The sequence below is a fragment of the Aquarana catesbeiana genome, linkage group LG02, assembly GCF_042186555.1.
Source record: "Aquarana catesbeiana isolate 2022-GZ linkage group LG02, ASM4218655v1, whole genome shotgun sequence".
Lineage (NCBI taxonomy): Eukaryota > Metazoa > Chordata > Amphibia > Anura > Ranidae > Aquarana > Aquarana catesbeiana.
Window position 1 is genome coordinate 411,280,914 of NC_133325.1, and position 13,236 is coordinate 411,294,149.

Below are 13,236 nucleotides of genomic sequence, written 5' to 3' on the forward strand. Positions count from 1 at the left end.
TGCCACACATGCTCAGATTAAATTAAGAGACAAAAGCTATTGGCTACTGACACGTTTATAGTCCCGATGTATGTGTTTTACGTCACCACGTTCAGAATGATCGGATTTTCTGACAACGTTGTGTGACCGTGTGTATGCAAGACAAATTTGAGCCAACATCGGTCGGAAAAAATCCATGGATTTTTTTGTCGGAATGTCCGATCAATGTCCGACCGTGTGTACAGTGCATATGTCTGTAATTGCTGCACTTATCTCTTTTGCCACTAGGTGGCCGGGCACTTGGTGGCATTAGATAAGAAAAGGGCACCGCAAGGTCAGACTATGGGTATATGGGGTATCTCAGCCAATGAGTAGGGGTTTTCTTAGATCTCTTGGCCTGCTGGGAGAACCTATATATTTGGGTGGAGTCAGGTGATCACGGTTCTGTGTCAACCGGACAGCTGTCTGGGTGGACATGTGTTATACTGCCTGGGCTGCTAGGCCGGAGTTTGGGCCTATTCCGGGCACATCTGGCTGCTAGGCTATCTGTGGGCCTATCCATAAGCAAGAGAGCAGCGCAAGGTTGGGATTGCGGCTTGCAGTCCAACCAGAAGTGAGGGTCCTGCCGGCCAGAGAACCTGTCATGGTTGGAGGTAGAGGAGAAGCTGTCGCCATGAAGGGACCATCCACCTTATTACCAGGTACCACAGTGAGCAGCTGAAGCAAGTACCGGAGCAGAATTCTCACCAACTTCAGCAGGTATCAAGCCAGGGACCCAGCCAGCAGAGGTGACACTTGTAGAGCAGTCTTGTGTGTCAAGCCAGGGACCGAGTAAGCCAGTGGGGTGAAGCTTGAGTAGTATCTGGAGTGCCAAGCTAGGGACCAAGCACCCAGGGGTGATACTTAAGGAAGATACTACAGTGAAGATTGGAGGAGCTCAAGGGATTCAGTGGCAGTGAATCGTCTAGTCCAATGTTTCTCAACTCCAGTCCCCAAGGCGCCTCAACGGGTCATGTTTTCAGGCTTCTCATTATTTTGCACAGGTGATTTGATCAGTTTCACTGCCTTGGTAATTACCACAGCTGTTTCATCTGTGGAAAATCTTGAAACGCGATCTGTTGGGGCGCCTTGAGGACTGGAGTTGAGAAACACTGGTCTGGTCTAGTGAGAGAGAGACTGGGAGCTCAGTGGATTGCAGAACTACAAGAAGTGATTGCAGTGGAAGTGATGGAACTGTTACAGTTTGTGCTAGAAACTGTTAAAGACTGTTGCCATAGGAGACAGCATTCCAACACATGCAGATGTGGCGTATTGCTGGATGCCTTTCCCTGCATGGCTGTCCTCCTGTAGAAGTCTCTGAGTCTGCCAATTAACATTGCAACTGCCTAAGGGTGTCCTGGCCCTAACCCTCTCTCCAAAAGTTCTGTTCAAGAGAAATAAAATTGCTTTGCATTCAAGAAGTCTGGCGCCCAATGAATCTAACTTGCATTACACCCTCCATGCCTCACAATCCACCATATACAGAAAGATGTTAGCTATCTCTGGCCCTGGAGGTTCTCTTTAGACTGAAGGAGGCCTGGGACCTTGCTACAATAATATAATAAATAGCTATAAATAATTATCAAAAATAATAATATAATAATAATAAAATGTATTCAATAATGTAATCAAATCAAAAACACAGAAATTTGCTCAGTTGCAGAATTGTCGCTGTCGTCACTTTCAGTGTCTGATGACAAATTTCCCCACGAATCACTATTGCTCGATTCTGCAAGTGATTCTTTACTATTGCTGTTTTCTAGCTGGTCAAAAGCTGCTTTTGACGTAAAGGGACGCTTTTTGAATGCCATGGACATTCTCAAGTTTCCAGGCAGAAAGAATGGCATATATAATATAAAAGTGTATGCAGGGCACTGGACAAAGCATTAGGGCAAAAGGGATGTGAAATGATTTGACACAGTAATGTAATCTGTAAGATTACAGTGTACTGTATGTGTTATGTTTTTTGCACTTTTTTAATTTGCTGCCGGGCTCCACCCCCATGCATCGCGACGCTCACAGGCAACAGAGCCCGGCACAGAGTACAAAAGGTGAAGGACACAGCCCATGGACACAGCGGGAAGACATCACAGGATCCTGGGGACAAGGTAAGTAACTTTGCCTGGATCCTGCGATGCAATCCCGAGTGTGGCTTGGGGTTACCGCTTTTGGTAGTGAAAGTTCACCTCGAGCCACACTCGGGAATGCCGCTAGGAAGATTAAAAATGGAAAAAGTTCTGGAACTATTTATCTTTGTCTCATTTTTTTACATCACAGAAACCTGACATTTTAACAGGGGTGTGTAGATCTTTTATCCATTGTAGATCAAACCAACATGAGAAACAAATGAGGAGGAAAGAGGGACAGAGGGACTTTGCTCCAAATCAGGGACAGTTGGGAGCTATTAGTTATGGTCTATTGTTGCACAGTTTCATATCAGCATATCAGTAAATAGGAAAGTGGAGGTTAATAAGACTTCTTCCAGGTTGGAGTAAATTGTTGATTGTGTTGCACACCTGATTATTTTGAATCATTGAGACAATTCTGCAACAAAATTTGGCTTTACGCTCCTCTATAACTGATTCATGATACATTTCCATTAAGCCTGGTACACACTATGAGTTTTGGGTTAAGCAAAAAAAAACTGTCAGCTCCGGTCGTAGCCGCTGTACTAACTATGCAGCCCCTCGCCAGAACACTCCGATCAGCGCTCTCTGCCACTGGCTGAGAGTGCCGATAGGGAGTCGGTCGGTTGCTAGTCTTCCAGCATGCTTGTCTGACAGACCGACATACACGGGCCGAATGTCAGTTTTTTGAACCAGCCGATGTCTCCTGACTAACTCCTTAGAGCAATTCACTGACCATATTGAGCAGCATCTCTCTGAAGCCACTAAGACCCACAGTGCTATTGTGGATATACAAGATGACCAAGCCAATACTATTCATATGCTCCGCTTAAAAGTCGCAGATCTCGAAGATCGGTCGCGGCGGAACAATATCAAGATTAGAGGGGTCTCTGAATCCCTAGCTGCCCATGAAATAATACCGTACCTACACCAACTTTTCCGCAAGCTTGTTCCGTCGTTAGCAACAAAGGACATGCTCATCGACCGTGCACATAGGATCTAAAAACCACAACACCTTCCAGCCTCTGTCCCCAGAGATATACTGGCAAGGGTACACTTCTTCCATGTTAAGGAGGAGATCATATGTACAACAAGGTCCATGCACTCTCTACCACAACCATTTAATAAAGTGTCTCTTTACAATGACATCTCAGCTGCTACTTCTCAAGCGCGCAAACCCTTTGCTCAGGTCACCTCTGTGCTAAGTAAACACAAGATAACTTACAAATGGGGTCACCCCATAAAAGTAACCTACCGCAACCAGCAAGTTACCTTCATGATACCTAAGGAGGGCTTCAAACATCTCAACAACCTAAGGCTGGTTACCATTCCTTTTTGTCAAGTTAATAAGTTAGTGGAGGAGCAGAAGTACCCATGTTACCCCTTCCACGCTCCACGATTTTTGATGTGCTAAGCACATCCCCTGGTTAAAGTTACTACAATTAGAACTGTTATTACCACATTGATATTTTGCCTGCCTTATTGGCTTACCTGTGTATTTGATTTACTCTGTTACTGTGTGCCCAGATCAGGTCCTCTTAGACACGGTAGGCCCTAATCTGCTCACACATATATTGTGTATATCACTGTTCTTGCAACTTTACTGTTCCTCCCCCCTCCCTTCTCTCCCCACCTATAGTTAGAGCCTAATCATCTCAGTATCGTTACATCGCCAATACCCAGATACACTCCACTCGAGGCAATGACTCTCACACTTGTCTCCTTAAATGCCACAACAGTCCCTTTAAACATTCACTCCTATGGAGAGAAGCTATATCACAAAAAGGAGACACACTATGCATTTAAGAAATGCATTTCCTAGCACACAATCCTCCCCAATGCTCCCACAAACTATTTCCCCATTGTTGCTGACACAAAGCGAGGGGAGTCATGATTGCAGTACGTTCCTCAGTCTCTTTCAATCTCACCCACCTCGATCAGGACCCTTCAGGCAGATACCTGATCTTGTCAGCAACTTTCAACAACCAACCCTTCGTCATCGTGAATATTTATGCCCCCAACGTCCATCAGAAATCTTTCTACAATTCATAATGCATACGATCCAACATTACCCTAAAGATCAAATCATAATCTGTGGCGATTTTAATGAGGTTATAGACACCCAGATGGATTCATCATATACAAAATGTAAGAAGTCCACAGCTCTATCCTCAGTACTCTCCCTGGAAGACCTCTATGACCCCTGGAGGTGTCAACACGGTACTGAGAGGGATTACTCTTTCTACTCAAACACCCAAAGATCATATTCTCGGATCGACCTGTTCTTGACCTCCAAGACCCTACTTAAAAAAATCACTAGATCTACGATTGGACTTATTACATGGTCTGACCATGCCCCAGTGTCCATATTTCTATCTCCTTTTACTCCCAGACACACCCTTTGGCGTTTGAATGCTGCAATTCTGAGCATACCGAAGAAATGAGAACAGGTTTGATTTGAAATATTATCTTTCTTTGCCTCTAATACCGGATCCGTTTCTAAGCCAACTACACTTTGGAATGCCCACAAGTCTATTATATGGGGAATTTGCCTGTAGTTGGGTACCCAGGAAAAGAAAAAGAAAAACCCCCACAATAAACTCCTTCCTCCATCGTATCCGAGTGATTGAATCCCTGAATAGACAAAACCCTACCCTAGCTAATGCAGAAGATCTAGGTAAACTGAGGAATGACCTTAGCTCTTACCTCCGAAAGGGTCATAATTTTTATCTAAAGTGCCTTTGTCTCACCTGGTACTCCCAGGGAATAAAGCTGGGAAACTTCTAGCCCAGCAAAACAGAATCCCATTTTTTTCTAAACGAAAAGTGGCACAAGCTAATAAATCCAAAAGATATAGAAGATGGATTTAGTGCCTTTTACTCAAAACTATACAACCTCTCCCTCTCTGCATCTGAGCCTCATCCCACTCCACAGCTAATACAGGACTTCCTTACCCCTCTCCAACTTCCTTCATTATCCCCATCTCAGCTCGACTCGCTAGCCCAACCATTCTCCCACCAGGAGATTTTTAAAGCTATCAGAGACCTCCCCCCAGACAAAGCTCCAGGACCGGATGGTTTTATAAATAAATATTACAAGACATATGTAGATCAAATTCTACCCCACTTATGTAACACTTTTAATAGATTTTTGACAACTGGAGAGATTCTACCAGAATCCCTTGAAGCGGTAACAACCACCATACACAAATCCGGCAAACCTGCCCATGATCTTGGCAATTATCCCCCCATATCTCTGCTTAACACCGACCTCAAGCTCTATACCAAAGTGTTAGCTACTCGCCTTGAGACTTACATGCCCACTCTGATTCATCCAGATCAAGTGGGCTTCATCCCCTCCCTACAAGCCTCATATGGAACTCGATATGATCTCCCTTGATGCAGAGAAGGCGTTTGATAGAGTTAATTGGCTATGCCTAGACTTGCTCCTACAGAAATTTGGCATACATGGTCCCTTCTGACAAGCTATCCTAGGTCTCTATTCTAGGCCAAGTGAAAAAGTCCTTACATCAGGTATACTATCCACCCCCTTCCCTATCACGAATGGGACCCAACAGGGATGCCCCTTGTCCCCCCTAGTTTTTGAGCTTGTGATTGAACCAGTAGCATAAGCAATTAGAGCACACGCGGATATCGCTGGTCTATCGATTGACCAAGTCTCCCACAAGATTGAATCTTGCAAACAGATATAGCCACACTCCGGTGGATAATCAATAACTTCATTTGGGCGTCACGCAAACCACGCATCGAAGCTTCTTTGCTCAATACACCTAGGAACTATGCTGGTCTCGGAGTCCCTGACCTCAGGTCATATTACAAAGCTATAATCTTGGATCAAACCAAAAAGCTGTGGGACATGTCCTCATTGCAAACCTGGACTTTGATCGAAGCTACAACTGTCGCCCAAACCCCCTCACATCTATTAGCTGCCATCTGGATGAGATACCACCCCCCTGCGCTCTTTCCTTCCAACAGTCTATGCTACAATATCCACTTGGAAATCGGTCTTGCAAATCTCAGGCGGAATACACATTCAGTTTCTTCATTAACTCCCACTATCAGCCTTATCATTCCTATCTCTGGTTCTCCCCTTGCAGGTGTGGTCCTCACAGTGCCTCCGAGCAGATAGGCAACCTGTTCCAGCATAGCCAACTTCTATCCTTCCATCAAATTAAAGACTGATATTTCATTTCCAATAAAGACTTCTATATGTACTTAAGACTCCATCATATACTCCCCTCCATCTTAACCTGCAGTTCTTCAACCCAACCAACAACATAATCCATGGCATTTCCTATCTTTATGGTCTACTAACAAAACCAAGTCAAGAGGAAAGTCCCCCAGCTATAGCCTACTGGAAATCCAAGTTACAAATCCAGATCCCTCCCCCTCTATGGTACCATGCAATCCGTTTATCTACCATGTTCTCCAAAAACATTTCTCACTGGGAAACCTTAATGAAAATTCTTTATAGATGGTACTACACTCCTGCAAAACTAGCTTGAATGTCTCCATCCCATTCCAGCAAATGCTGGAGAATTGTTGGAGAAATTTTCATATTTGGTGGGAATGCAAATCTATGGTTACTTTCTAGGCAGGCATCTCCACCCTCATTCAAGATGTTACTAACCTGTCAATCGAGTTAACCCCACAAATGGCTCTATTTGGACTAGGCCTCTCAAATTGGCCCTCGAAATTCCACCCTATCATCACACACATACTCATCTATCGATTGCCTGGCTCTGGAAACAGGCTTGTGCATCCTCTCTCAGTAACACTATTGATATGAGTCAAGTGATTGCCAGACCGTTGTTCCTAATTTTTACAGACAGTCTACTGACTGGAATGGTACCAGCTGATTGGAGAAAAGCCAATGCAGTACCGATATTTAAAAAGGACCCAAAATACATCCCTGGGAATTACAGACCAGTTAGTCTAACATCAATAGTATGTAAACTCTTGGAGGGGATGATAAGGGACTATATACAAGATTTTAGTAATGAGAACGGTGTCAGCTAGATAAAGGAAGGCCCATAGACGTAGTGTATCTGGATTTTGTAAAAGCATTTGACACAGTTCCCCATAAATGTTTACTGTACAAAATCAGGTCCATTGGCATGGACCATAGGGTGAGTACATTGATTGAAAACTGCCTACAAGAGCGAGTTCAGAGGGTGGTGATAAATGGGGAGTACTCAGAATGGTCAGGGGTGGGTAGTGGGGTCTCCCAGGGTTCTGTGCTGGGACCAATCCTATTTAATTTATTCATAAGCAGCCTGAAGGATGGGGTAAACAGTTCAATCTCTGTTTTTGCAGACGATACTAAGCTAAGCAGGGCAATAACTTCTCCGCAGGATGTGGAAACCTTGCAAAAAGATCTGAAAAAATGAATGGGGTGGGCAACTAAATCTCAAATGAGGTTCAGTGTAGAAAAATGTAAAATAATGCATTTGGGTGGCAAAAATATGAATGCAATCTATACACTGGGGGGAGAACCTCTGGGGGAATCTAGGATGGAAAAGGACCTGGGGGTCCTAGTAGATGATAGGCTCAGCAATGGCATGCAATGCCAAGCTGCTGCTAACAAAGCAAACAGAATATTGTCATGCATTAAAAAGGGGATCAACTCCAGAGATAAAACGATAATTCTCCCGCTCTACAAGACTCTGGTCCGGCTGCACCTAGAGTATGCTGTTCAGTTCTTGGCACCAGTCCTCAGGAAGGATGTACTGGAAATGGAGCGAGTACAAAGAAGGGCAACAAAGCTAATAAGGGGTCTGGAGGATATTAGTTATGAGGAAAGGTTGCAAGCACTGAACTTATTCTCTCTGGAGAAGAGACGCTTGAGAGGGGATATGATTTCAATATACAAATACCGTACTGGTGACCCCACAATAGGAATAAAACTTTTTTGCAGAAGAGAGTTTAACAAGACTCGTGGCCACTCATTAAAATTAGAAGAAAAGAGGTTTAACCTTAAACTATGTAGAGGGTTCTTTACTGTAAGAGCGGCAAGCATGTGGAATTCCCTTCCACAGGCTGTGGTCTCAGCGGGGGGCATCAATAGTTTCAAGAAACTATTAGATAAGCACCTGAAATGACCACAACATACAGGGATATACAATGTAATACTGACATATGATCACACACAAAGGTTGGACTTGATGGACTTGTGTCTTTTTTTCAACCTCATGTACTATGTAACTATGTAACTATGAGCCTGTTCTGAGTGGAACTTGTCCTGGTAAACCGCTGTATGGTCTTGCCCACCATGCTGCAGCTCAGTTTCAGGGTCTTGCAATCTTCTTATAGCTTAGGCCATCTTTATGTAGAGCAACAATTCTTTTTTCAGATCCTCAGAGAGTTCTTTGCCATGAGGTGACATCTTGAACTTCCAGTGACCAGTATGAGAGCGTGAGAGTGATAACAACAAGTTTAACACACCTGCTCCCCATTCACACCTGAGATCTTGTAACACTAATGAGTCACATGACACCGGGGAGGGAAAATGGCTAATTGGGCCAAATTTGGACATTTTCACTTAGGGGTGTACTCACTTTTTTTGCCAGCGGTTTAGACATTAATGGCTGTGTGTTGAGTTATTTTGAGGGGATGGCAAATTTACACTGTTATACAAGCTGTACACTTAGTAATATAATACAATATTTACAAAAATGTAATTGGTGTACTCACTTTTGTTCAATACTGTATATACATACACCTTACTCCTTGTTCCAATGGGACATGAATTTGTGCCCTGGGTGAGGACCATGCTAACCCACACGGGGATGCACAGGTGTTCCAGGCAGTCCCATAGCTGTTAAATAGAACGCAGCAAGTACATAGACACAATGTGGCATTCATGCGATTGGGTCCATGTAACTACTGTGTCCCAATTGACAGCTATAGGACCACCTGAACGGGGATGCACAGAACACAGAGTGGACAAATATTCATGCATATATTCAAAAAAGAGAAACAAATGCATTTTTCAACTGATGTTAACGTATATTACAGTTTATTTTTAAATTTGGTTAGACTTTCCTTTAGATGCCTGCCACCAGGATGATTTCTAGAGAGAATGATTCGATAATGTTTAACAGTAATGTTAACTCCAGCTTTGCTGTGAATGGCCTCTATAAAGGAGTACAGTTGGAAAAAATATTGTATTCTGCTAACTGTATGTGGTTAATACATATGTTAATTATAATCAGTATAATAATTCATTTTGATTTGAATGTTTTTCTTGTTTGTATTTACATGCAGACTGAGCTGCCTAGCTAAAAAACACTGGAAGGGTTTGAGGCAAACTTTGACAGTGTCATGGGTGCAGACAACAGCCATCTTTCCTTCCCATGGCTTACATCATCTTAGATAAACTGTTTCTACAACTGCTCAAGCTCGCCTGGCAGTGTACAATATTTGTCTTGATAGTGATCCTTTAAATCACCAGGATGTAGTATTTCTATTGCAGTTAACTCTACCTGAATAGAGGCATTATGAGCAAATCTTCTATCACAAAATGCCAGCAGCAGAAAAGACTGTCATAGAGTAACAGTGGGGTTGGCTAGTAATACATTCAGGACTTCTGTATCTACAGTACACACCTTCCAACCCAAAGTATAAACTAAAGTTGTCCTATAAGATTGCCTATAAAATGTGTGCCAGATTGGTAACACAAATGATCATGAGATCTTACAATGAATGTACGAACTCATTCTCAAAGTAAGTTATTTTATATTTTGTTCACTGGGCACTGTAACTCAGTAATGGCACAGCAAGTGCAAAATTCTAACTGCTGCATATCATTCTACCCCCATTTTTGCAAACAGTCATATTCTGAGTTCATGTGCTATCAGGGGTGGGCTTATATAAATAAGGAGGGGTAGCATGTGTCATGCTGTGCAGAAATACATTTATTTAAAGTGTCAGGAATATGACATTTTATGCTTTGAATGACTACGTGGCATGCAGCTGGTTCATGTCATAGTTGCTATTGTTCTCTAGGCTTTATTGCTACAATGACTGTATGTGAATTATGTTCATGCTCTTATCTTGTTGTAGAAAATTGCTGCATTTATACAGTTCAGTGAAAGTAAATTGTATTAGACAATGCATTTCTATCTATCTATCTATCTATCTATCTATCTATCTATCTATCTATCTATCTATCTATCTATCTATCTATCTATCTATCTATCTATCTATCTATCTATCTTTCATGCTATCTCATTCTCTCAGTCATACATCTTGACTCTGGGTTAACATCAATATGTTTTGTGAACATGATATTTTGTTTTTGCTGATCAAAAATATGAATCAAATCATAAATTGAGGAAGACAGCTCCTAACAATTTGATTGATCTCACTGGTCAAAGTATTCAGATAAACATCTATGTAAATCCTGGACTTGGCTATGAAAATCAACATATTTGAGGGCTTTCCTGGCTGTAAGTCAGTTTGACGATGAACTGACATTGATTGGTTATCCAGCAATCAAGAAACATTTATGATGAGGGCGCTTTTTTTTCCAAAGAGCTGACACTTTGCTGTCTCAGCAGGTGATGGATGTCTCTGGCTCTCCATCGGTCCCCCTGATGATTGGCTGTGCTGTCTCGTGCATGGCTTTGCTCATTCTCCTTGCTGTTTATGCTGCATTTTGGAGGTATGTTTGTTGTAATACACAATTGATCCTTCACATTGCCTGTTTTAGTTCTACTAGCAGATATTGCAATAAAATGAGTGCAAGGGAGGTTTAGTTCACAATAAATTCAACAAAATAGATTCACAAACTATTATATGTGCATTTAACATATTTAGGGCATGTTATTTACCTGGTGTACACAAACAAAAGCTCCAAGACTGTTGCTTGGACCTGCCATCTTGGATCTGATGCCAGCAGCCCCAGCAGACTCGGAGCTGTCATTCAAGTGACACTTTGTAGCATTCCACTAAGCTCCTCCCTCAGCATCTACATCAAATGTTTTTATTAAGGATGAGAAGGGGGAGGAGCTGGGCCAGCACAGAGTGGGAGAGGTCAGTCCCAAAAGAGGAGAGGGCTGTGACATACAAGGAGGGAGGAGGTTGTGCTAGAGAATTGACTAGTCTAATTTTCTAGCAAGCTCAAAGGCATATTGCAAGTGAATAAAAGTGTTTGTAAAGTTATTTTTTTTTTAAACAAACATGTTATACTTACCTGCTCTGTGCAATAGTTTTGCACACAGCGACCCTAAACTTCCTCTTCTGGGGTCCTCCACTGGTGCTGTCCACTCCTCATCTTCTGTGTCTGTAGCCAAAGAGGCAGACATGCAGGTTTGATCTATTGACACACAGTGCGACTCAGCTCCCCCCCCCACCACCACCACTTCCTCAATGCAGGATATGATTGACAGCAGCAGGAACCAATTGGTCCCAGAGATGACTCCATGTCCTGTGAGGAGAGGGAGAGAGAAGTGCCACTGCTCTCGGTTTCAGCACTGGATCATGATTGGGCTCAGGTAAGGGTATGGGGGGGGCTGGGGGAGAGCTGAACATGGAAGTTTTTTTTCACCTTAATGCAGAGAATACCCAAAAGATATATATATATATATATATATATATATATATATATATATATATATATTGCTGGGTCTATGAAGAGATGGTCAATGGAGATTCACTGCCCTAGAGTTGATGTACACAAAGGAGAAGGAATTCTTGTGACATCATTGACCTCATATGGGCTCAGACAAAAACCTGGTTTGGACTGAACCCAAGCTCATCCGTACTTCTTACTACTGCTTGTACCTTTATGTCCCAGTGATGAAGTTGAAGTTTATGTATGTTTTGGTATGATCATTTTTACATAATTATTTTGGTCTACCTTGGACCAATGTAAGTATGTACGTGCCGTACTTGTGGGATTCCTGTGGAAGCTGCAAATAACTGTAGCAGGCTAATACAGTGATCTCTGCTTGCTTCTGGGTGCCATGCTGAGCAGCAGCCCTGTTGCATAATAAACACAGGAGTTTACTTGATTGGCATGGGCTTCATTCAGGGATGACTTAGCATTTTCTGAATGAATGCAAAGCGTTCTCTGATTGGAGGAGTTTAAGACGCAGGGCAGCGGCATCATGATCTCAATCTCGTCCAATCAAAGAACAGCTTGCATTCATTGAGAAAATGAAAAGTGTTCTGTGAATGGTGCCGTGTCAAGTGGGAGATATCTTGTGTTCAGTAAGCAGCATGGCAAACTCTCGGTATGGGACCCGGATGCTAGCAGCAATCACTGTATTGCTAGTGCCTACTACAGTGATTTCCAGCTTCCACGGGGATCCCACAGGTATGGCATATGCACACTATGTAACTGTATATATAAACATTGGTACAAGCTGTAATAATTGGGTTGATTTACTAAAACTGCAGAGTGCAAAATCTGGTGCATCTGTACATGGTAGCCAATCAGTTTCTAACTTCAGATTGTTCAATTAAGCAATAAAAAAAAAGAAAAAAAAACTGGAAGGAAGCTGATCGGTTTCTATGCAGAGCTGCAAAAGATTTTACACTCTCCAGCTTTAGTAAATAAACCCCACTGTAATTATGTAAAAGTTACCTTAACTAATCTTCAACTTTAAATCAAACTTGGTAGCCAGTACTAGGCACCACTTACAAACAATGTACACTATAGTTTACATTTTCCAAAATGCTGCAGTGCATCCTAGGAGCCCCTTTAACCCAGGCAGCCACAGTATGCTAATTCTAATGTTTACAAAAGCTGACACTGAAGCCCATCCCAACCACATCCTATAATATTTGGGGCTTCGGCAAACTAAATAGAAAGTTCTTGCTTTACATCATTGGATGTGGTAACATTTCTCTATTCTGACATGCCTTAGAGGATAGAAAGACTGCATGTCAGTGGAAATTTGTGGCTACCTGTAGCAGCATTTTGGAAAATATTAACAACAAATAAGCACAAGGTGGCTGGCAAGTTGGTTTTATTTGTTAGCAAGAATTTAATATGAAGTCATACTTGTGTATCAAAGCTTTCTCCCCACTTAACAAGCAGGTAGCCAGACCAGACACACCAAAGA

At 42.5% G+C, this 13,236-nt stretch overlaps 1 protein-coding gene across 11 annotated transcripts in view; it reads left to right on the forward strand.

Annotated features, from left to right (window-relative positions):
• Positions 1-13,236, forward strand: part of ADGRB2 (adhesion G protein-coupled receptor B2) — a 744,603-nt gene that overhangs the window by 665,900 nt on the left and 65,467 nt on the right. For all 11 annotated transcript variants that reach the window (XM_073615398.1, XM_073615399.1, XM_073615401.1 and 8 more), the window contains one exon: positions 10,726-10,829. In XM_073615398.1, coding sequence (XP_073471499.1) covers positions 10,726-10,829 — 104 coding nt within the window. The remainder of the gene's footprint in view (positions 1-10,725; positions 10,830-13,236) is intronic.